At 42.1% G+C, this 21,696-nt stretch overlaps 1 protein-coding gene and 1 long non-coding RNA gene across 2 annotated transcripts; one reads left to right on the top strand and one right to left on the bottom strand.

Moving 5' to 3' along the window:
* Nucleotides 1-230: 230 nt before the first annotated feature.
* LOC109749850 (uncharacterized) lies at nt 231-4,451 on the top strand. The gene is made up of 3 exons (XR_002229764.4): nt 231-754; nt 1,779-1,922; nt 4,132-4,451. It is a non-coding gene; the product is annotated as an uncharacterized lncRNA (long non-coding RNA).
* A 10,156-nt stretch (nt 4,452-14,607) lies between these two features.
* Nucleotides 14,608-15,864, bottom strand: LOC109749843 (BOI-related E3 ubiquitin-protein ligase 1-like). The gene is made up of 2 exons (XM_020308785.4): nt 15,344-15,864; nt 14,608-15,260 (listed from the first exon to the last, which is right to left on the bottom strand). Exons 1-2 carry the CDS (start codon nt 15,716-15,718, stop codon nt 14,709-14,711), a joined length of 927 nt encoding a protein of 308 aa, XP_020164374.1. The 5' UTR covers nt 15,719-15,864; the 3' UTR covers nt 14,608-14,708.
* Between the last annotated feature and the right edge of the window lie 5,832 nt (nt 15,865-21,696).

The raw sequence follows: 21,696 nt of genomic DNA, 5'->3' as shown, positions 1-21,696 counted from the left end.
ATGTTGCATGTATGTGGGTTTGTCCAAAGAGCTTTCACGGAGGTGTATGCTTCGATGCTGCTTGATGTGCATGAGAAATTAGAAGGTAGTATTTGTTCATAAGATTGTTGTTTATCATTAAAATATTTATGCCCCGTTGCAACGCACGGGCAATGCGAAATTTTAAGTCGCGGACGCGGCCCGTGGCAAAATTTTGGAGCCAGCCTATTTAACCCACGATCCATCCCCATCTAACCCTAATCCCCATTCTCTCCTCCGTTCCCTCAGCCGCCACAACTGCCCACTCCTGATTCCGGCGATTCTGGCAGCTATCGCCGGCGCGGTGCACACCGCCGAGGTCGGCTCTTTCGGCTCCATCCTCCCCCCTGGCAAGATTTTCCCTTCCCGGCCTCTACCGCTCGCCCAAATCCCACACCCGTGCTAGGGTTTCGGCCTCTCTCATCGCCTTCGTTATTGGCGCATGTCCGACGGCCTCTGGCGGCTCTTCTCCACCGTCTTTAGCGCCCCCACGTGCGCCCTCGCCTTCTGATGTTCTACCTCGAGCAGGGCGGCGCGGAGGATCTCCTCCCGCAGGATCCACAGACGTGGCGCACCCTGCAGCCGCCTGTCCGGGAGGAGGGCGGACACTGTGTCCTTGTCCTGCTCGATGACGATCGCGGCGAACGCCGGTGCTGCTCCTCATTCTCGACCTTCAAGGAGGAGCACTGGTACAGCAGAAGCACGCCCTTCCCCTGAACAATCTTCATGGCGTCAGGTAAGGTTGTGCTGCCGTGCCTATATTGCCTGGAGTAAACAATTTGATGGGACAAATTGCTTGTGCTAGATGTGGTTAGCCTGTAGTGGTCATCTTGTTTTTAATTTTGGGGACAAATTGCTGCTTGTGCTGTCAAATATGCAATTTAATCTTTTACCAGAAGCGGGCTGCCTGCTTCGCTGCGCCGCTCTTTTTCCAGGTTAACAATCCGTTTGTTTAGTTGTTCGTGGGTCTGTTGCGCCTTTTTGCTGGGTGTTGGGCGTTGCCCTGCTAGATGCATATAATATTTGCATCTATACACACGTGTGTTGAGCATTGGTAATCATGATTTTCAGTAGCCCTGAATTATAAGCTCAGGCAAGAGCATACCAATTCTGGTGTTGTCACTACAAAATATGTACAGCAAAGGGCGAAACAATAATCAAATACTGTGAGCGTGTTCAAAGAATCTATATTATCATATACAAATCATTCTTTCTTAGAAAATCTATATTGTTAGAAGAGTGTTCAAAGATTTACTTATTCAAATAACTCTATCGATTGTATAAATAAGGGATCAAACTGTCAAATAGAATGGATCCTGAAGAAATGCTAATGCCAATTATATTTAGAGAAAAACTTACCAATTAATTGGCAATAAAATCATAGCTGCAGCCTGCAGTACAGAGTAGTTGATATTTATCCGAGGTTACAGCTGTAGCCTACACAATCTTAATACACACATAGGAGAAGAGAACTTGAAGGTGGGAATTCTGAACCATATATAGTTTCAGCTGGATATAAAGATAAAAAGTAACATATATGATATAGACACAGGACCTGTTCTACAACCAGCACTCAGCAATTACAGGTAACACAAACATGCACAAGACTTCGCTGAATAATTTGAAGCACTGGAGATAACATACGAAGCAACAAAATGATGTCTTTTCGTTACTTGGTGTACTTGGCTGTACTATTTATTAGGGTTGATTTCTGTCCTACTAATGACTACTGCCTTCTCCACCCATCCAATGGTGTACAGGACGTCCTCCTCCTTGACGCGGCTGTTCCCAATGAGCTCTCTCCTCCGGAGGAGGTGAAGCAGCTTGTCCAGCACCCCCTTGGCCTCCTATCCTGCACCACATGAACGAGCTCACCGACGGTTGCGTTCTGCCCTCCTAGCGTGGTGAGCTTATCCCATCTCCCCCCTTTACGCCCAAATCTGGATGATACCTGCAATCTAAATATGAATCATGTTTTTGTTCAGTTTAGTGGTGGATTCAATTGCTTAGATGAACATGTGAGCTTGGTTAGTTGCTGATGCTTTTGTGGATCTGGTTCTCTTGCACTGTTACACATAATTTAATCAGTGCAAGCTAATGCTAATCCATAGTATGATATAGCTAAAAAGTTCTAAGATGCACCGGTCTTCATGTTGCTTTGGTACAGATCTTTTGGGAGTTAATTTGGTAACTTCAACCTGTTAGATATAAATTCAGCTGTGACTCTGTATCTTGCCAGAATCGACTTGTTTTGCAGATGCGTGTATGTAGTACTTGAGAAAGAACCTAATTATTTACCTGAAAAACTGTCTAATTATTAACTGGAAATAACTATAAATTTGGATGTCATAAAAATGCGTAAATATTAAGAAACCACACACATTGTCAGAATATGCAAGCCGTTTATCTGGATTATGTATCATTCTAAGTAATCGTATATATGTAGCGCAACATACATGTGTTAGTATGTCTGATTTCTTAGATATACACCTATTAAAAGGAAAATAATATATGTGGATTTCAACTTAGTTTTGACATGTTTAACTTGCATTGATTTATAAATTGTAGTTAGCCGTGTCTGTGGTTATGTTGATGTGAAATTTCTGTCAGTTCAAGTGTCGAGACTTGCAAAATTGGAATTAACCTTCTCTCATGATGCCCAAAAACATCCTTTTAATGCCACTGGAATAGCTCCAGAGTTGATGATGATCTTTAGCCTGGTAAGATAAGGTAGAAGTATGGCTAACTGGATGTTTAGCCTGGTGTGTGAATTAAAAAGAACTGAGAGATGCTAAAACATTCATATATGTAGGTCAGATTATATTACAAATATATGTAGGTCACTGTAATAGTATTTTCTTATTGAAAATTGAAAAAATGTACTACGTGATAAGTAGGCTAGAACTAAAAAATTGCTAGTCGTTGTGTATTGCATATATCTTTTTGCTTGGATGCCAAAAATTATCTTCTTTGTGGCTTGATTAACTTCCTTTTTCTGTTCAATCCATTTTGAATGAGATTACTACCAATAACAGATAGTATGGAGGGGGAAACAATGTTTTACTGTAATTACATTGTCTTCACTTAGAGTTATCTTTTAATGTCACCAGCAACTGTTTCTATGTTACCTCACAGATTCACTCAATAGAAGACACTTGAAATATTGTGCAAATAACTAGCTAGCATTGTGAAGTGTGCATTATTTAGTTGAGATATGACATATCATCCTAATTGTGTAGTTCCTAGAATTCATGTGTCACTGTATTGAATCCCTAGATGATCTCCTTGGACTAACATGCCAAAGTTAATCTTAGATATGGTGAACTATAAATTTATAATGATCAAAACTGTTTGTATTAATGTTAATTAATGAGTGTACCAAGCATTTGATGGTTTGGGAACGAAGTATTAATATTGAATGCTATACAATCAGAATGTGTTATACTAACTTTTTATGCCTTTTTAGCTAAATATGTAAGGGCAGGTAATGCCCGTAATATATTGAAGTGTGATACTACATAATATTTGTTGTATCTATAGTTACTATTTTTATATGTGTAATAATACATACAAAAACTGACTTCTACTTGATCCAATCCTTTATGTCTTCTACACAATATCTGTTGTATCTGTAGTTGGACTATTTTTATCTATAGGAGTATCTTACAAGTGTATTTTCATCTAGATTAATCGTAAGCCACATATGCCAGATCTTTTTCTTGTGGAATATCATATCAGATAGGACACATATTCCATCAAGACATAATCATCATGGAATTGTTTCATTCTTTTTTACCTTTTGAGAAACAATCGCTAGGAATTTTCATTAATGCGCATTATTCAGCTGGGCTGCATTTCTTATCAAGTTTACTGTAGTGATTTTTTAAAATAAGCAAAACGGAGTTTACTTCCAACTCTATTGATCTATGTATGCTCATCATTTCTTTTTGTTGCCACCAGTTGTTTCTTCTCACACCTTTGTTAATCTGTTGCACTACTTTGCATCCTGGGAGTGAAAACATATAGAACTTGATAATGTGTAGTAAGCTACTTGTAGTTTAACCTACTGGCTGTAATTTTTTATAACGCAACATATTTTTCATCATGTGGCAGATATTGGTTATGGCAGCATTTTCAACAAGAAAGACTGCGTTTTGACAACTTTGGCATGGACGGGTGGATCTGCTGCTTGGAAGACCCCTAGTTGGTGTGTGGCCGCCTGATAAGAGTGGCCATCGCTTGGTGGGCGTGGTGCTGGTAGTAGAGTAGGATAGTGTTCTTCGGGACATGCTTGTAAAATTAAGGTTTTTGGGTCTTTTTTTCCGCTCCTGTACAAGTGTATTTTTGGATCTGTTGTTGTAATTTTCTTTTTCTAATGACATGAGCATATACTTTCTGTCAAATTCTTATTGGCGTAAATTTTCCATGGAAAATGAGAGATGCGTGAATTTTAGTGGGCCTTGAAATTAATGGGCTTAAATTATAATTGGGTCGATTGCTATATGGGCCGCCACTCTTGGACAGGGCTGAAATTTAGTGGGCCAAAACTTAGATGGGCTGATTACTACACAGGCTGCCATGTCAGATCCATGTCAGATGGTGATGTGGCATAGAAGTTAACGCCATTATGAGCACCATAGTCATGACGGATCGATACGTCATGGTCGGTGACGGTTTTTGAAGATCCGTCATGGAGTGTACGGTGGTCAAATTATGATGCGATATACATGACGTATTTTAAATCCATCACACATACCTTTGCATGACAATTTTACATAGGTCTGTGACGGACTGAAACTGTCATGTATTAACAGGATTCTTGTAGTGGTAGTAGCGTGTTTATACAAAGCGCGCTGCTGCTAAGATGGTTGTAGCAGCGTGTTTTCCGCGAAAGCACTACTGCTACTACTAATGAAAATAAAACAAAATGAAAAACGTACAGAAAAGTAAATGAAAATAAAAGAAATAGAAAATGGGGAATGGAAAAAAAGAAAATGTGAAGAAAAATAAATGAAAAATAAAAATAAAAGAGAAAGGCGTAGCAGCAGCGTGCTTTCAGGACAAGTGCTTTATTTCATCCAGCGCTATAGTTAAGTTAGCTACAGCTAATGTAGTAGTAGCACTTTTTCGGGCCAGCGCTACTGCTATTTTTGATTTAACCGTGCGGTTCTTCTTCCCCACGGCCACTTCCCCCAAATCCCCCCTCGATCTGTTGTTGTCGCCGTCGGCCGCCACACACTCTCCCGTCGCCCTCCCCACGCCCTCTGCTGCCCTCGGTGGCCGCCGTCGTCGTCGCCCTACATCGCCGCACTCCAGCGCGCGCCCGAGCCCTGACCCCGACCCCGACCTCGACACCGCGTGCCCCTCCCTCGGCCGCTCCCTAACTCCGCCGGCGCCCGAGGTGAGCACGCCTAAACCTCCTCCTCCTCTCCTACCTCTGCTTAGCTAGGGTTCCTAGGGTTCATCAAATTTTAGGGTTCATCTAATTAGTTAGGGTTCATCAAATTAGCTACTATTTGTAGATGCTTAAGTAGTTATATAGGACAGTAGTTGTAGATGCTTAATTAGTTTTTAGGACAAATTCCTAGGGTTCATCAATGGGTGCTTAAGTAGTTGTAGATGCTTAAGTACCTAGCTATGGTTCATCTAATTACTTAGTACTTGTAGATGTATAAGAACTAGGGCGGTAGGGTTTAACTAGATGTTAATTAGGGCAGTAGTGTTTAGTTTAGAGAAAAAATTCAATATACTTTTTTTTACTATTTTTAGTAAGTGTTTAATAGAATTAGTAAGAAAATTAATAGAACTAGTTGAACTAGTTTATTTTTAGTAAGAACTAGTTGAATTAATACTACTAGTTTATTTTTAGTAAGAAAATTAATAGAACTAGTTGAACTAGTTTATTTTTAGTAAGAACTAGTTGAATTAATAGTACTAGTTTATTTTTAGTAAGAAAATTAATAGAACTAGTTGAACTAGGTTATTTTTAGTAAGAACTAGTTTATTTTTATTTATAGTAAGTGTTTAGTTGAATTAATAGAACTACTTTAATTTTAGAAAGAAAATTTAGGTATATGAGATTTGATGATCTAATTAAAATTTTACTATAGAACTAGTTTATTTTTAGTAAGAAAATTAATAGAACTAGTTTATTTTTAGGTGTATTTAACAGTATTCTAGGTTGATTCGTTTTGAAGTGGACATGTCATATTTTGAACATGTCACATTTGTTGTTATTTTTTTAGTTAAAGCAATTATTCCCGCATCGACGTCAACGATGCCTATCCCGCATCCTCGTCGTCGACTCGGCGGAGGACACCTGCTTTATCAGAGGGGCCATGTCTGAGACTGGGCTCCGCCGGGCTGGTACTAGGAGGTGCTACCTTCCGGGGGGCGCAGCTTGGTGAGGAGCCAGCCCGTCGTTGACCTGAACCTTCTTTGGTGGCGGTCGCGTGGGCCAGTGACGGTGCGGAGGCTTTCGTCCCCCGCGGAGGTGGTACGTCACCGTGTCAGCGAGGAGGACGAGCACGCCCGTCGCTACATGGTTGCATTGGAGGGCAGGTTCTTCAGGGATCTCACTGGAGCTATGATCCTGTGATGGTTCCTTCTCTTTGGGTGTCCACCGCCCGTGCCGATACCTGTCGTTCGCTAGGGTTTTAGCTGTATTAGTGATGTTATATGTATGATACTATTCGAGATGTATTACTGATAATATTCGATGATGTACGGATGCAAGAGATGATTTAGTTTTTCTTATTGAATGCATGCTAATTTGAATACTTATTTATTTTACGATTTGAATGCTCAAATTGGACCCCACTATGCAAGGCGTAGGCATTTGATTAGTTGATAGCTTATAGGGTTTTTGTTTTTGCAGAAATCAAGGAGCCCCTCCATCATCCCCGCAGTCGTCCCCGTCACCAACCCCCTCCGACCTCGAGGTAAGACCAGCCAAATCTCCATGTCAATATGAGTCCTATAAGATATTTTGAAATGTTTTTGTTCATATTTTCAACCATTGAAATGCAATGACCATCAAGTTTGAATGCTCATATGATGTAGATATAAACATGTATATCTTGTGTTGCTCAAATAGGATATGTGCTTGCCCAAGTGGCCGGTCATGTTTGCAGGTTACACCTCCGAGTGGCCTATGTTTTGCCGGAGTGTTGATTAATTTCCGTTCCGACAAATTTCAGGCACTCGATATGTCCTTTTTTAGCAAAGGTCATGCCGGATTTTTCCGTGAATTTTGGCACGACTTGTGCTAGAATATGAAGGAAATATCGACTGGCCTGGATTTTCTAGAAAGATAATTAAATGACATTTGGGGTTGACTTTAAGTCTGTTGAGGCTCCATACATGACAGTCAACAAATGAGTCAGGGAGAAAGTCTGCACCATATATGCGAGAAGAAGAATCCCGACTGTTGTCGTGGGGGTCGTTTTTCCTTCTTCTCCTTGTGCTAGACCGTTGTTATGCACTAGGGGAAGGAGGAATAACGACCATCACTGACGGTCGAAAAATCAGTGAGGGAGTGTGTCCACCATATATGAGAGAGGACGAAGAATCCCGACTGTTGTCGTGGGGGTCGTTTCTCCTTCTTCTCCTTGTGCTAGACCTTTATTATGCACTAGGGAAAGGAGGAGAAACGACCATCACCGACGGTCGCAAATGTCAGAGAGGAATTAGTGAGGGAGAGTCTCCATCATATATGAGAGGACGAAGAATCCCGACTATTGTCGTGGGGGTCGCTTCCCCTTCGTTCCCGTGTGCTAGACATTTTGGTGTAATGCACTCGGGGACGAAGGGAGGAGCGACCATCACCGACGGTCGAATATATACACCACGTGAGCTGAGAGTTTTCAAGAAAAGGCTCGGCAGACCGATAGTCAACCCGTGATGAATAATAATGATCTAATTTAGTTTTTAGAGTACATATATTTAATTTTACAAGTTTAATCTTTGAATTATCAACATAGGAAATGTCATCATCGGATGACGAAAGTCTCCCGGGGGAGTGCGACTGGTGCAACGACGACCGAGGTCTGTGCGACAGGCCTCACCTGAAAGAAGATCAACACTTCAGCATTAAGCTCCAGGAGACCTTCGATGTTGAAATGGTACGCAACGACGACAAGTGTTTCTTTTCGTAATTAAGCACGACTTCAACTATTTCAACGTGTAATTTCATCTTTTAAAATTCGACTAGCTTATCCCATGCCATGCAAGACGCTATGTCTTGGAGAGGATGCATTTTAAAGATCATGAATGTATGGAAACAAAGAAAATTCACCTAAGGACCCATCATTGTATGGATTTTGAAGTAAATCTGTACAATTCTGAGAGCGTAACCCATTTTCGTTGCACGAATTGGGAGGCACTTTGGAAGATGTATGGTTTTTATGAGGGTATGCTTTTCACCATGGATCTTGGTGATCCTGACATCACCCAAGACAATATGGATATTTGGGTCCTTGTTGATACGCTTCCAATTCTACCGCTATGTGAGTTTCTCAAACATAGTTATTAATTAATTTATATTGTTTATCTCAAAATGGTTGACAGCTTATTTTCATTCTTCAAACAATGTGCAGAACATGGTAGACAGAACCTACTACACCGATGGCTCAGAATTAACGTATCAGGAGAAAAATCATCTGATCTCATTTATTACTGATCTTGGGAATTACAATATCTATTATCAAACTCCTCCACATTATTGTCAATACGTGCAACTAGTGCACGTGTTGAACTATGGTAACATCCATGGAGATGCCATGGTAAGATTTATTTACTATTACAACATCCGTGCATAATTTTTTCTAAAATTGAACTACATTGCTAACTACGAAGTTATTACTATGTTTTTCAGCAGAAAATCCCGAAGGATTGTGTGACTCATCTGATGTTTCGGAAAGTTCGCCTTGATGTTTTGAACATACGGCCAGGTCATCCTACGAATCACTCATGTCCATATCGTATTTCTAAAACCGATGAAGACATGACAATCAAAGATTGGAAAAAATGTATGGTCAATCGCAGGGAGCTACTTGGAAGCAACATTGTGCGAAGGGCAAGAATTGAAGACAAGATAATCTCCATTCTTCATAATGGAGAGTCAGGGCCTATCTTATGTTATGCTATTTTACCTAAGAGAAGGTAGTAGGTCCTATGAGAGAGAAGTAGGTCCTAGGTACAATGTGTTATTATGTGGTACAATGTGTTACAGTTGATGATGATGAGGAGGAGTTGTGATTATGACTAGTGACCAACTTGCTATATGATGTCTCATTGATGAAAATGAAGATCATGAGGAGGTGTTATATGACAATGATGTATTATGATGATAAGTTGTTAATGATATGATGTTGATGATATTTATTATATCATTTTGGGTGAAAGAACCGCAGATTAGTTTCAAGTGGATGGACATCCACTTGAAACTAGTCCACGGTTCTTTCACCCAGTGATGTAATAACTCATTATGATGTAAAAACAATCTCTAAATTGCTATTGTATGAAAACTTGAATAAAGGTGTATGGATACAACATGAAATAAAAAAGAAATATAATATGGAATAATAGTAGCAGCGCGGGCCGCGAGAAGCGCTACTAGTAATTACCAATAGCACCCTATCCAGCAAGCGCTACTACTAAGTGGATATAGCAGTAGCGCGGGTAAACTCACGCTACTGCTAACCTTTAGCTGTAGGGCCTTACTAGTAGTGCTGCCACCCGCGCTACTGGTAGGCCAAAAACCGCGCTACTGCTAGGCTTTTCCCTAGTAGTGAGAATAACACAACACAGACCAACCCAGAGTTTCATAACACACTGAGATAAAGGATAACAAGTCTGCCACACAGAATCCATAAGGGAAAGAACCCAGTCATACACCACATAAACATGTAGACTCATGGCACCAAAAGATCAGGTACTATTACAGAAGATGGAAAGAAAAAAGGGCTTTCTACTTGGCATTCTTCCCACCAGTGGACCCCTCCTTAGCTTTGCTGGCACCATCCTTTGCTTTGGGGCAGACCTTGGGCTTTTTGATCTTGGTGGTAAGTTTTTCTTCTGTAGTATCCTGAGCATTGACCTTGCAATAAGCAGTGTTCAGATTCTTAATAATCTTTGCAGGTAATGGTGGAGGAAAAGAATGACAGGCCATGCAGTCTTTATCCATGCATACTGATTTTTTGTAACCTTTATTAATCTTTTGGAGTCTACAACTCCTCCTTACCTCTGTTTCCACCAGTTGTCCATTGCCCTTCCTCTTTCTGTTCTGATGAATAGCCAAGGTGGAGGGGGAAGTGATCTCTTGTGATCCACCCATAGATCGAGTTAGGGGTGTTCTCTTGATCCTGAGAATTATCCAAGGGACAAGTAAGATTTGAGCTGACAGGGCAGGATAATGGCAAGGCAAAAGGTAAACAGATCTCCTCACCCTTGTTTTGTGAGATAATTTCCAAGACTTTAGAAGTTATAAATTGTTTGGCCCAGTCAAACTTTTCAGGTGATAGAAAAGTAAGAGACAGAAAACTTACCCAGTCTACAGGTACCTGAATGATGTCCTTGCTGTTTTCCTTAGGAGCAAAGTGTCTGGTCCATATCAGAGCTCCTTCTTTGCCAAGGTATTTCTCTTCATCCTTCATTTCAACCCCTTGTTCTTCAGATGAGATCTGTCTCTTCATTGTGTCAATAAGATTATCAGGCATGAACATAGGAACAGGGAAGCCAGGTGGAGCAGTGTCATCAGAGGAGGAGGATTCACCTTCACCTTCAGTAAATATCATGGGATCAACAGCCTTAGAAATCAAATCAGGATCTTGAACCTCATTCTGTTGCATTACAGTAGGAGGGGGTTCATATGCTGCTTGTTCCATGGGGACAAACTTGTCCATGCTGAGAATTGGATCAGGCTGAGGTTGCAAAACCTGAAGAGTGGACTCAAGTTGTGGTACCTCCAAAGTGACAAGAGCTGCTGAGGATTTAATCAATTCATTTGTGCTGTCAATACCAAAAACAGCCTTGAGTCTGGGGGACAGAGAGCATTCAAACTGCATTGGGTCCACCGAATGAAGAGTGTGATCCTCTGCTGTGACATTCAGAATAGCAGTGAGATTAAGATCTTCCAGTGCTGGTTCCACTAGCCTTCTCTCAGCCTGCAAGACCACTTGAGGGGCCTCCTGGGCCAAAATGGGCTCTACAGGCTCCAGTGGCACAACTGGCCCAATATCAGCATTTAAATAAGGAATGATAGGAAGGATTGGCGCCAAAGGCCCAACAGCAGAAGCAACAGTCTCAGCATTGTGATTAGGTGGTTCCATAGAGTGAGTGACATTGCTGTTAGCCACCTGTTGATCCTCACCTGAATGCTCTAGATCTGAAAAGAAGAAGCATGTCCATGGGGCTCAAGGCTAACCGTAGTAGCCCATCAAGGCAGTATGTAATAATCCAAAGCTATGCACTATTAATATCCTAGGCGAATTCCCTCAAAAAAAAGGCGAGCATGTTCTGTTTCGTTTTTTGTTGAAAACAATGGATCTACACGGCTGTCCAAGCTAAGCATTCTCTGTTCGATTATGCGCATCACGATTAATGCGTCAAACAAATTGCATCCACTGCCCAGTATCATGTCATCTTGACCGCACTGCTGCCGTGACGGTTCAGGGACACACGCTCATCTCAAGCATACAAGATTGCCGCCACATGCATCAAGTCCGGCTATGTATAGTAACACACCGCTGCTTCTGCCGTCTACGTGCTAGCATATCTCCAGCGGCTCCAACTCGACCTGTTTGCCCGATCTTATCTGTTTTGTTTTTTGCGGGGGGCCTGATCTTATCTGTTTCTAGGTAAATAAATTCAATTACAACATCTAACCTCTGAAGTAACAATTCCAAATATTGAATTATTAAAAACATGATTACATGACCATGGTTAGTTGATTTTATTTTTAATTATAGGGCATCCGAGTTCAGCATTTGGTTGTATCCAAATCCTATAGGTCTACCAATGCATCACATGGACAACTCTTTCAAAGAAAAACAAATGCACACATAAATCTGTCAACCTAAAAGAATGGTACTACGACATTAAACCTCTTGGTGAATAGCATGTAAGCATGCACGAGCAGCAGCCCATACGTTCACATGCATCTATTGGGTGGACATATATGAGCTCAGCAAGGACAACCAACGAATCATAGAACGACACTTAGAGTCATGCAAAAAAAAAGAGAGAACGAAACAATTTTTTGTTCTATAGTAAAATCTATATTTGCAGAATTAGCCAGATTCGAGTCAGATTGTTTAAAATAATAATATTAAAAATATATCTTATTAGGTTGACAAAGAATACAACTCTGACTAATATGTGAAGTTCAAATTAATAAAAACAAACTAACGTGTAAATCAACTTTCATTATATTAAATTTATTTATGAATCTAAAATAGAACATGCAATGAAAATTCGAATAAATTAGTAATCCGATTCCAGCATGTTAAAATATATGTTGATGCAGAACAACATGGACAAGAAAACTATGGCAATGTTTAAAGATGGAATATTTTAATAGCAACTTTTTATGAACATACACCAATAGTTACTCAGCTTTAATTTGCCAGGCTACATAGACAATTCAAGTAAGAGAATATTGTCACGAGCATCTGGAAGCACATGTGGAAGATCGAGAGGCATGATATTGTACTATCATGAGACCACAATTGCCACACACATATTAGTGACACGTAGGCTAGAAGAAGAAGGCACAAAGTCTGGGCATCTAATTCTTAGTGAAATGGTCTTAGGTGTAGGACACCAACCTCAATGCCACTGGTAACCTGCTGTCATACAATGACATTTTTAGCTGCACTAATAAATTTAGCACAAAGATACTAGCCAGAGCTTTGATCCTATTACCTCAAGACAGACATTCCAACTACAGGATCTCAAATGATATATTAACTGTAACATGCGGACCCAAAAAATACATTTGGATATTGGGAGATCTAGGAACCAATGAAGAGTGGTAGGAGATGGATTCTTATAGAATCACATGGTATATTTTTTTTATTGTTGGTTGCTGATCTTTATCATAGGAGGGCGTATTTGCAATCAATAATATAACTGAACTCATAACTCCCCAAAAGTCCTGTTTGGTTTCCTCAAGATTCATGTTTGTCTCTTTACATTTTTCCATGGTTTAAATGCCAGATTACTGTCAGTGCATGTCCAAATAAATAGAAGCTCTAAATGTGCCAATTAGAGAATAGTGCAGATAAATTCACACCGTTCGTCGATTAGATAGGTTTATTCCTGAAAGTTGCAAAGAAGATTGCATTATGTTGAGAATATGTGGAGCCATATATATGGACTTACTAATGTATGACATTGGACAGAAACACAAATTTAATAGAGTTGGTGTTCTTGGTGAAAAATCATAAACCATATTTGTCGGAAATATAAATACTGACAACTAAGAAAGGTGAACCATGAAAGCTAGAGATCGGTACCAAAGTATATGTTTTAGCTGGTCGACACAGAGACCTTGATTCTTTTGTTGTTTCAACATGATACACATCCACATATTTTATATGAATACTAATGTAGCAAGTGATGAAATGAAAGAAGATAGGCCGATAGAACACACTGCAATATAAAAACAAATCTAGCCGCACAAATCCGCGATTCACCTTGATAGTTTTTATTATTTTAAGAGGGCGATATTTTTAATATTGAGAGGTGGCATTTTTGTTTACTGACACTTTCTTTTTTGCAAAGTTTTTTGGGTGGTGACTAATAATATGACAACTTTTGTGGCATTTTTTTTCATTTTCTGATTTTTGTTCATGGCATGTTCTAAGAAAACCTATTTAGTGGACCTTTGAGGAACTGGTGGTTGCCATGGCCCTCCCGCTGTCGAATGGGGGAAACGTTCGCCCAGAGGACCTCCCTCCACCCCCGGTGATTGGACAACAGATATAGGTCCTTATAAGTAATGATCTTTTGTATATCTGGTTGTACGAATTTAGGCAACAACCTCTTGCCAGCCGAGAAAATTTTCTATAAATTCAAATCAATCTTTGCACAGTTTAAATTTTGGCAACCAACCTTTTGCCAATCGAGGAAAAATTCTTTAAATTCAAGTCACTCTTTGACGGTTGGATCAGAATTGGATTCCTATCTTTGACCCGCTTCATCATCCCCTGCCGCAAAACCCTTAGACACGCACCATATATGTTGTTCAATTTCTAATCTATGTATTTAATTTCAAGCATTGATCTGCAATACTACGAACTGTTTTTCTTCTTGTTCAACAATTGATCCAATAGCTTTAGGAAAAAGCTAAACTAAAAAAAAAAGGATATAAGTCCTCTGATATCTATGTCAATCAACCATCCTCCTATCTATCACCCCCATCAACAAGGAGGAGGATACTCTACCGTTCGGCACCCTGTCGTTTTACCACTGACATGTGGGCCCGTTGAAAACCTGGCCCACATGTCAGTGGCCCAACGTCACACGGCGCACGGCAGAGGAACCGCTTCCCGTCAACACCAAGTAGAAAAAGTGAACAAAAGAATACAAACAAAAGTCGACTCTAGTAATCCTCAAAAAAAATAAAATCGACACTGGTAAGTTTGAGAAGGAAACAAAATGTCGACTCTAAAACTATTCCTCCCGCATCACGAAAAGTTGATGCAGACGCTGCCATTCTTGGCGCTTCCGCACGCCGGGCACGCCTGCGCCGCGGCCGCGCACGGCGCGCACACGCAGAGGTGCCGGCACGGCAGCAGCAGCACAACGGCCGCGTCCTCGCGGCACCCCTTGCACCTTCCTACTCCTGTCGCGGGACGCTCCTCCACTACCGGCGTGCCCACCTCCTCCTCCGCGCAGAGGGGCACCTGATTCTCCCCCCAGCAGCACGACTCGGCGTCGTCTTCCTGACCGTGGCCGCTTCCACCGCCATGGACCGCCTGGACGTCGAGCGCCCGCTGCAGGTCGCCGCGGAGCACGTTGGCCGTGGCCTCGTGGGACTGCGCGACGTCGCGCCACATCTGGTCCTCCATGAAGAGGTTCCGAAGGCGCTCCTCGAGCGCCCAGTTCATGATCCTGATCCGCTCAATCTCCTCGTCCTTTGCCTTGAGCCGCTTCGCCGCCCTGGCCTCCACGGTCGAGACGATGAGCCTCGTGTGGCTCTGCCTCTGCTGCGCCAAAGCAGTCCACATATTTTTCGCCTGCATCATCGACAACGGTTAACAAAAGCTAGTAGAAATTAAAGGCTGAAACGCAAAGCATCGATCGGGACGGTGGGACTTACATGTTTTAGCAGGATGCGGTCGACGTCCATGGTCTGCTGCTGCGCGTGGGCCGCAAGAACGTCGTTACGCCTCCGCTTCTTGGTGATCATTTCCTGAACACCGTCGGGGCTGCCGCCCTTCTTCGCCAGATCAGCCGCGGCCATCGCCAAGAACTCTGAACACTGACACGGGGCCGGCGTCATCGTCGGCGGCGGCGGCAGCGTGAAGATGTCCGCGTACGGCTGGTGCCCCCGCTCGCACGACGCCGCAGAGCCATAACAAGGCTCACTTGCTGGCATAGCAGCGGCGGAGGCGAGCTGGTGGTGACCGCCGGCGGCGGCGGCGCCGGTGGTGAGTAACATGTGGCGCAGGCGTTGCAGGTCCACGGAGGCCATGGCGATTGATGGGGCGCGCGGGTCGTCCGCTAGCTCCTATATATACAGCCAAGGCGATGCGTCCCTGGCCGTAGTTAGTCAGAGGTGGTGGGAGGTGCGGTCATCGATCGGCGAGGGGACGGGAGGGCAGGGTGGCAAAGAAACAAGGTCCCTAGATGGCAGGCAGCCGAGTATTTATGGTGCGTGACCGGGTTTTGGTTGGCGTCCACGTCCCCTATCCTGAGTGAGAAAGCAACTGACGATGAGATTTACCGGCCCTTTTCAGGAGGGTTTTTCCTTTTATTTATGGCTTCCGTTTCAATCTCTCCCTAAATTTGGAGTAGAAACCACGAATTCCCCGCGTTATATTACCTTTCTGCACCGAAATTGCTGGCTTCCGTTCCCAACAATTCCATCGATCGGTTGACTAATTTGCAGAACCCAAGCATTGGCCATATACTGTATCGTTAGTATATGTCGTGGCGCCAAATCAGCACGCATCGTTGAGCCTTTGATCTCTGCACGCACGAATCTTGGGGTGTAAGGAAACTTAACAAAGCAAAACAAATTACGCGCGGATACGCGCTCTGGTGAGGTCTCTGGACTTGGTAAAGATCGGGAATCACGTAGAAAGCCGTGGTTAGTGGAGGGCAATTCCGGGAAGAAGGAAACTGCAAGCGTTACGTACTAAGTTCATGCACTGCATCTGCATGCAGAATCAACGTACGTACTTTAAAATTCCCTAAAAAAAGTACGTACTTTAATGTGCTGAGATATATATTAGGCTTTTTTTGGCTGGCTAGCTGTAGTTGGTTGAGGAAAATAATATACTCCTACTGTACGTTAGTTAAAGCGTAGAGGTAGAGATGAGGGCTCAAAATTAGAAGGGGGTGAATGAGCTAGTAAATGATTTGGTGAGAACAGATCGACCATTCATTCATTCTTGCCTGTACTTTGGTGCAAATCCAGCCGATCGATCCCTACTTTTAATTTGGCAAAGCTACCGCCAGCTTTTGATTTAATTTGTTTCCATAAAAAGATCTCTGTCAAAGTATAGCGTCGATCGATCTTTTAATTGCGGCATACAAATAATCACGTCGGTGCCAAAATAGAACCACAGTTGTGCATCATAGTTATACACGTGTTCCCTAAAAAAAAACAATAGTTATACACGCGTACGTCGGTGCCATCACACATCTTTTTTTGTGTGCATAGAACTCATAAAACATCTACACGCGTACGTATCAACATCGGACATCGGAATATCTTTTCACGTCAACAAATTAGCTAACCACTATATTTGGAGTAGTGTACTGGAATGGATCGGTAAAATGGGAAACAATGAATAGGTGCATATATATTGCAGTTTTTTAGAGAATATATAATGCAGTTATGCTTTCCATTAATCTCTAGTATATATGGACCTTTGTGCACAAGGAAACAACGTTATGTAGTACTCTATGCATGTATCCAAGCGGAAGACATCCCTCGGTAAGCGGATACGTTTCGGCTTCTACTTAAACTACTAGATAGAAAAGGAAGAGCAAGACAGGTGACGACGCAGGCCAAGGAAAGAGAAGAAACGGAACAGCTTTCAAGGAAACGCATGCTTAGACTATCCATAATGAGACTAATATAGGTAGTAACATCACACAAATCTAGACAAAATAGATAATGTGACAAGTAATAAATAAATAAAAAGAGGCATGCGGTAACATAGCTACTCCCTCTGTCTGGTGAAGAGTGTGATCTAGCTTGAAAATTTGTCCACAAAAGAGTGTATTTCTATGTTCTCAATGCATTTTAAAGTAGAAAAAATATTTCTCTCTCATCACACGGTAATGAAGACCAATAGCAATCTACACATGGTCTTTTTAATTTCTACATGCACTTAGCTCATTGGGGGTTGGGTAATTAAAGAGAAGAGTGATGGTGACTTACACATTTCCAATGCATTTTTTACTTAACTTCATAATTTGTCCTAAAATTTCTAGATGTACACTCTTCACCGGACGGAGGGAGTAGTTACTAAGGCTGGTCATAGTGGGGAGTAACTTATACATTAGTGTCATGCACATGACACTAGTCTAAGTTACTAACCCCATAGTGCAAAGTAACATAATACTAGTGGCATAGATGACTTCATTTATTAGTCTGTAGACACATCTTTTTTCGGGAAGCGCTATGTTACAGTAACATATTCTGTTACTCCCTCTCTCTCAGTTTACAGGGCGTGCACGTACCCCTAGGTCGTCAATTTGACCAACCTAATACAAGTCATATATTACAAAAATATATCAATATAAACTTCAGATGTTCTATTTTCAAACGGTATAATTTTTGTATTATATAGTTTATATTAGGGTGATAAAATTGACAACCTAGGTATACGCGCAGGACTTGTAAACTGAGACGGAGGGAGTACTCTAAACACCTTTCTCCTTATTAACTACATGCCACATAAGCAAAAATTTCTTGGAGTGCGCTATGTTACTACCTAAGTTACTCCCACTATGACTAGCCTAAGTCATAGTAGGAGTAACTTAGGTACTAATATAGCGCACTCCAAGAAATTTTTTCTTATGTGGCAAGTAATTAATGAGAGGTGGTAACATAATATGTAACATAGCGCTTTCCAAGACAAGATGACTCTACAAGTTAATAAATGAAGCCATATATGATACTACTATTATGTTAATTTGCATTATGAAGGTAGTAACTTAGACTAGTGTCATACATATGACACTAGTCTAAGTTACATACATATGACACTAGTCTAAGTTACTCCCCACTATGACTAGCCTAATAGTATGAGTAACATCACACATACCAAGATAAGATGAGTCTATAGCATAATAAATGAAGTGTTGCATGATACCACACATATGTTACTCCCCACTGTGGAGGTAGTAACATAGACTAGTAACATATGCATGTTACTAGTCTAAGTTACTCCTCATTGTGGCTAGTCTGAGAACAAGCATGATTGGGCAAGTAGGAACGTGTCGCGCGCTGCACGAATAGCCCCACATGCATGCTAGCGCGGTAGCACTTGGCTCTGGCGCCACCGAGCGATTGATGCCAACCTTTGACTTGTCCCGAGACGCGCCACGCCTGTTGGGCCGGCGACGTGGCTCTTGACATGTCATGCGTATCCGTGATTAGTAAAAAGAAAACTTCAAGGGGGCTAGCCCATATTATTTTGCATGGATCACCGATCATGCTATACGTTCGTCGACTGTTCTTCGGTAAAAATTGGTTAGTTCGTCGACTGGTCTTTGGTAAAACTTGATTAGGTCACGTGACATTAGATTTACCGCACGATAGTCGACTGATACAGCTGGTGAGTGTGTCCAACATGAGCCATGTTGTGGTCCAAAATTTGCAACATGATCCATGTTGCACTCGAAGATTTACAATGACATGCAAACATGAGCCATGTTACACTCAGATTTGCAGCATGGGTCATGTTGTAGTGAGCTGACGTTGTGAGAGAAGGAAAAAGTGGACGTCGTCACAACCTCTTTGCAACATGGTCCGTGTTGCAAACCTCCTTGCAACATGACATATGTTGCGAACCATGCAAACTACCATGCCCTGGCACCATGTTGCGTGCGATGTTTCTCCTTCAAGCTCTAGTGGTCGACATCCCTTTGTAGCAACTCGCACCCTTAGGATTGAATTGTTGGGGAACATTGCATGGAAATCAAAACAAAATTCTACGCACACGCAAGATCTATCCATGGAGATGTATAGCTACGAGCGGGGGGGGGGGGGGGGGAGCATCTACATACCCTTGTAGATCGCTAGCGGAAGCGTTTATCAACGCGATTGATGTAGTCGTACACCTTCACGATCCGCCCCGATCAAGTACTGAACGTACGACACCTCGGCAGTCAGCACACGTTCATCTCGATCACGTCTTCGCCTTCTTGATCCAGCAAGAGAGGTGAAGTAGTAGGTGAGTTCCGGCAGCACGACGGCGTGGTGATGGTGGTGGTGAAACTATTTCCGCAGGGCTTCGCCAAGCACAACAAATTTAGGATGGAGGACGAACTAGAGGGAGAGGGGGCGCCGACACATGGCTTGGTGAATTGTGGTGTCCCCCAGGGGCTAGCCCCGCTCGTCTATTTATATGTTAAGCCCCAGAGTCGTTTCTTGGAAAAGAGCCTCCTCAAAGTTGGCTTCGAACGCAACAAAGAGTCGTTCTCGGTTTCCAGTATCAGACGCCACGGTACTCGGCGTCTGGCCCCGGGCCAGACACCAGTGTCCCTAGCGTCTGGTCCCTGACCTCCGAAAAACTTCTTTTTGCACCGACCTAAAGCCCCGTGGGCCTTACTCCTTGGCCCAACCATATTGTCCTATATATCAATCTTTACCTCCAGACCATTCCAAGCTCCTCGTCATCTCCGTGATCTTATCCGGGACTCCGAACAACATTCGGTCACCAACATACATAAGTTATATAATACTATGTCGTCAATGAACGTGAAGCGTGCGGACCCTATGGGTTCGAGAATGATGTAGACATGACCGAGACACTTCTCCGGTCAATAACCAATACCGGACCTGGATGCCCATATTGGTTCCTACATATTCTACGAAGATCTTTATCGGTCGAACCTTTATGACAAAATACATAGTTCCCTTTGTCCGACAGTATGTTACTTGCCCAAGATTCGATCGTCGGTATCTTCATACCTAGTTCAATGTCATTACCGGTAAGTCTCTTTACTCGTTCCGTAATACATCATCTCGTAACTAACTCCTTAGTCACTTGGCTTGCAAGCTTCTTGTGATGATGTATTACCGAGAGGGCCCAGAGATACCTCTCCGTCATACGGATTGACCCGAGTATCTCATATTTCACAATTTCATTAAAAATGGCATTTTCTCAAGTTCAATCAAAACAATTTTTCTCTTTTTGTACAATATTTGTCACATGCTTCTTGTGTTTTATTGTTTGCACTTATACCAGATATATTTGCATTTGTTTTAACAACGGTTCCCATGGCAATGCGCATGGTGTCGTCTAGCTTTTATACATATAGCACACAAAAAGTTAGTTGACATAGATTTTTATTCAAAAATGATTTAAAAATATTACATTTTGTTGGGTATATATTATACATGTACTACAGTGTAAAAAACTAGTAGGTATGAGTGAAAGCTACACGCTAAAGACCATTTCAATATCGAAAACATCAATTATTTGTGGAGAAATGAATAAAAATAGATGTATCTAGAACTAAAATACATCTAGATACATGCATTTCTCCGACAAGTATTTTCGGATGGAGCAAGTATTTCTTAAGCATCGGTCTTTATATATTAATAAGTGTTTTAACCTTAGAACAATTTTATACTAAAGTGAGTACAGAGTTGAGACACTTATTTTGGGATGAAGAAACTATTATTTTTGCATGGTAACGTTTCTCATTTATATAATAAGAATCATAGTACAAGTCACGTACATATCGACATGGCAAAACTGAAAAGTAAGTAGAAAGTTAGTTTTTTGCACAAAGGAACACCAGTCAAGAAGTAAAAACTACAAACAAGACCGAAGAATGCTCTGAGCTTGACACCGACGGCCGTCGCCTACCTCTGGTACCACCATACTAGCCAGCAAAGCAAAAAACGTATCACCTCCACACTCAAACTTGATGCGGCTCCATCGCTGATATGCAGCTTTGCGGACCTCCAAGGTGGCTCGCCAAAGACGAAACCATTACCGTTAAACGAATCAGACCGGGGCAACACCCTAGTCACGCCATCGAACTCTAGATCTGGCTCCCCCACACGACCAAGACGTCAGAGGAGTAAACCATATCTGCCACGAACCCAGCACACAATCCATCATCTTCCAGATGCCACCGATGCAAACCACAATTTGCATCCGCTCCTGGACTACCTCTCAAGCTGCGCTGGAGCAAACATCTTTGCAATGGCGGAGCCCGAGGACACAAGTCCACCGTGAAGATGATGTCTCTACGACG

Source organism: Aegilops tauschii, chromosome 7 (genome assembly GCF_002575655.3).
Source record: "Aegilops tauschii subsp. strangulata cultivar AL8/78 chromosome 7, Aet v6.0, whole genome shotgun sequence".
Classification (NCBI taxonomy): Eukaryota; Viridiplantae; Streptophyta; class Magnoliopsida; order Poales; family Poaceae; genus Aegilops; species Aegilops tauschii.
Note: the sequence above shows the minus strand (reverse complement) of the source record. Positions and strands in the feature narration are given on the sequence as shown.

Coding starts and splice junctions, on each gene's coding strand:
- LOC109749843 (XM_020308785.4), bottom strand. CDS start 15,718: ATGGCCTCCGTGGACCTGCAACGCCTGCGCCACATGTTACTCACCACC. Junction 15,261..15,343: donor ACCGCATCCTGCTAAAACAT/GTAAGTCCCACC, acceptor TCGATGATGCAG/GCGAAAAATATGTGGACTGC.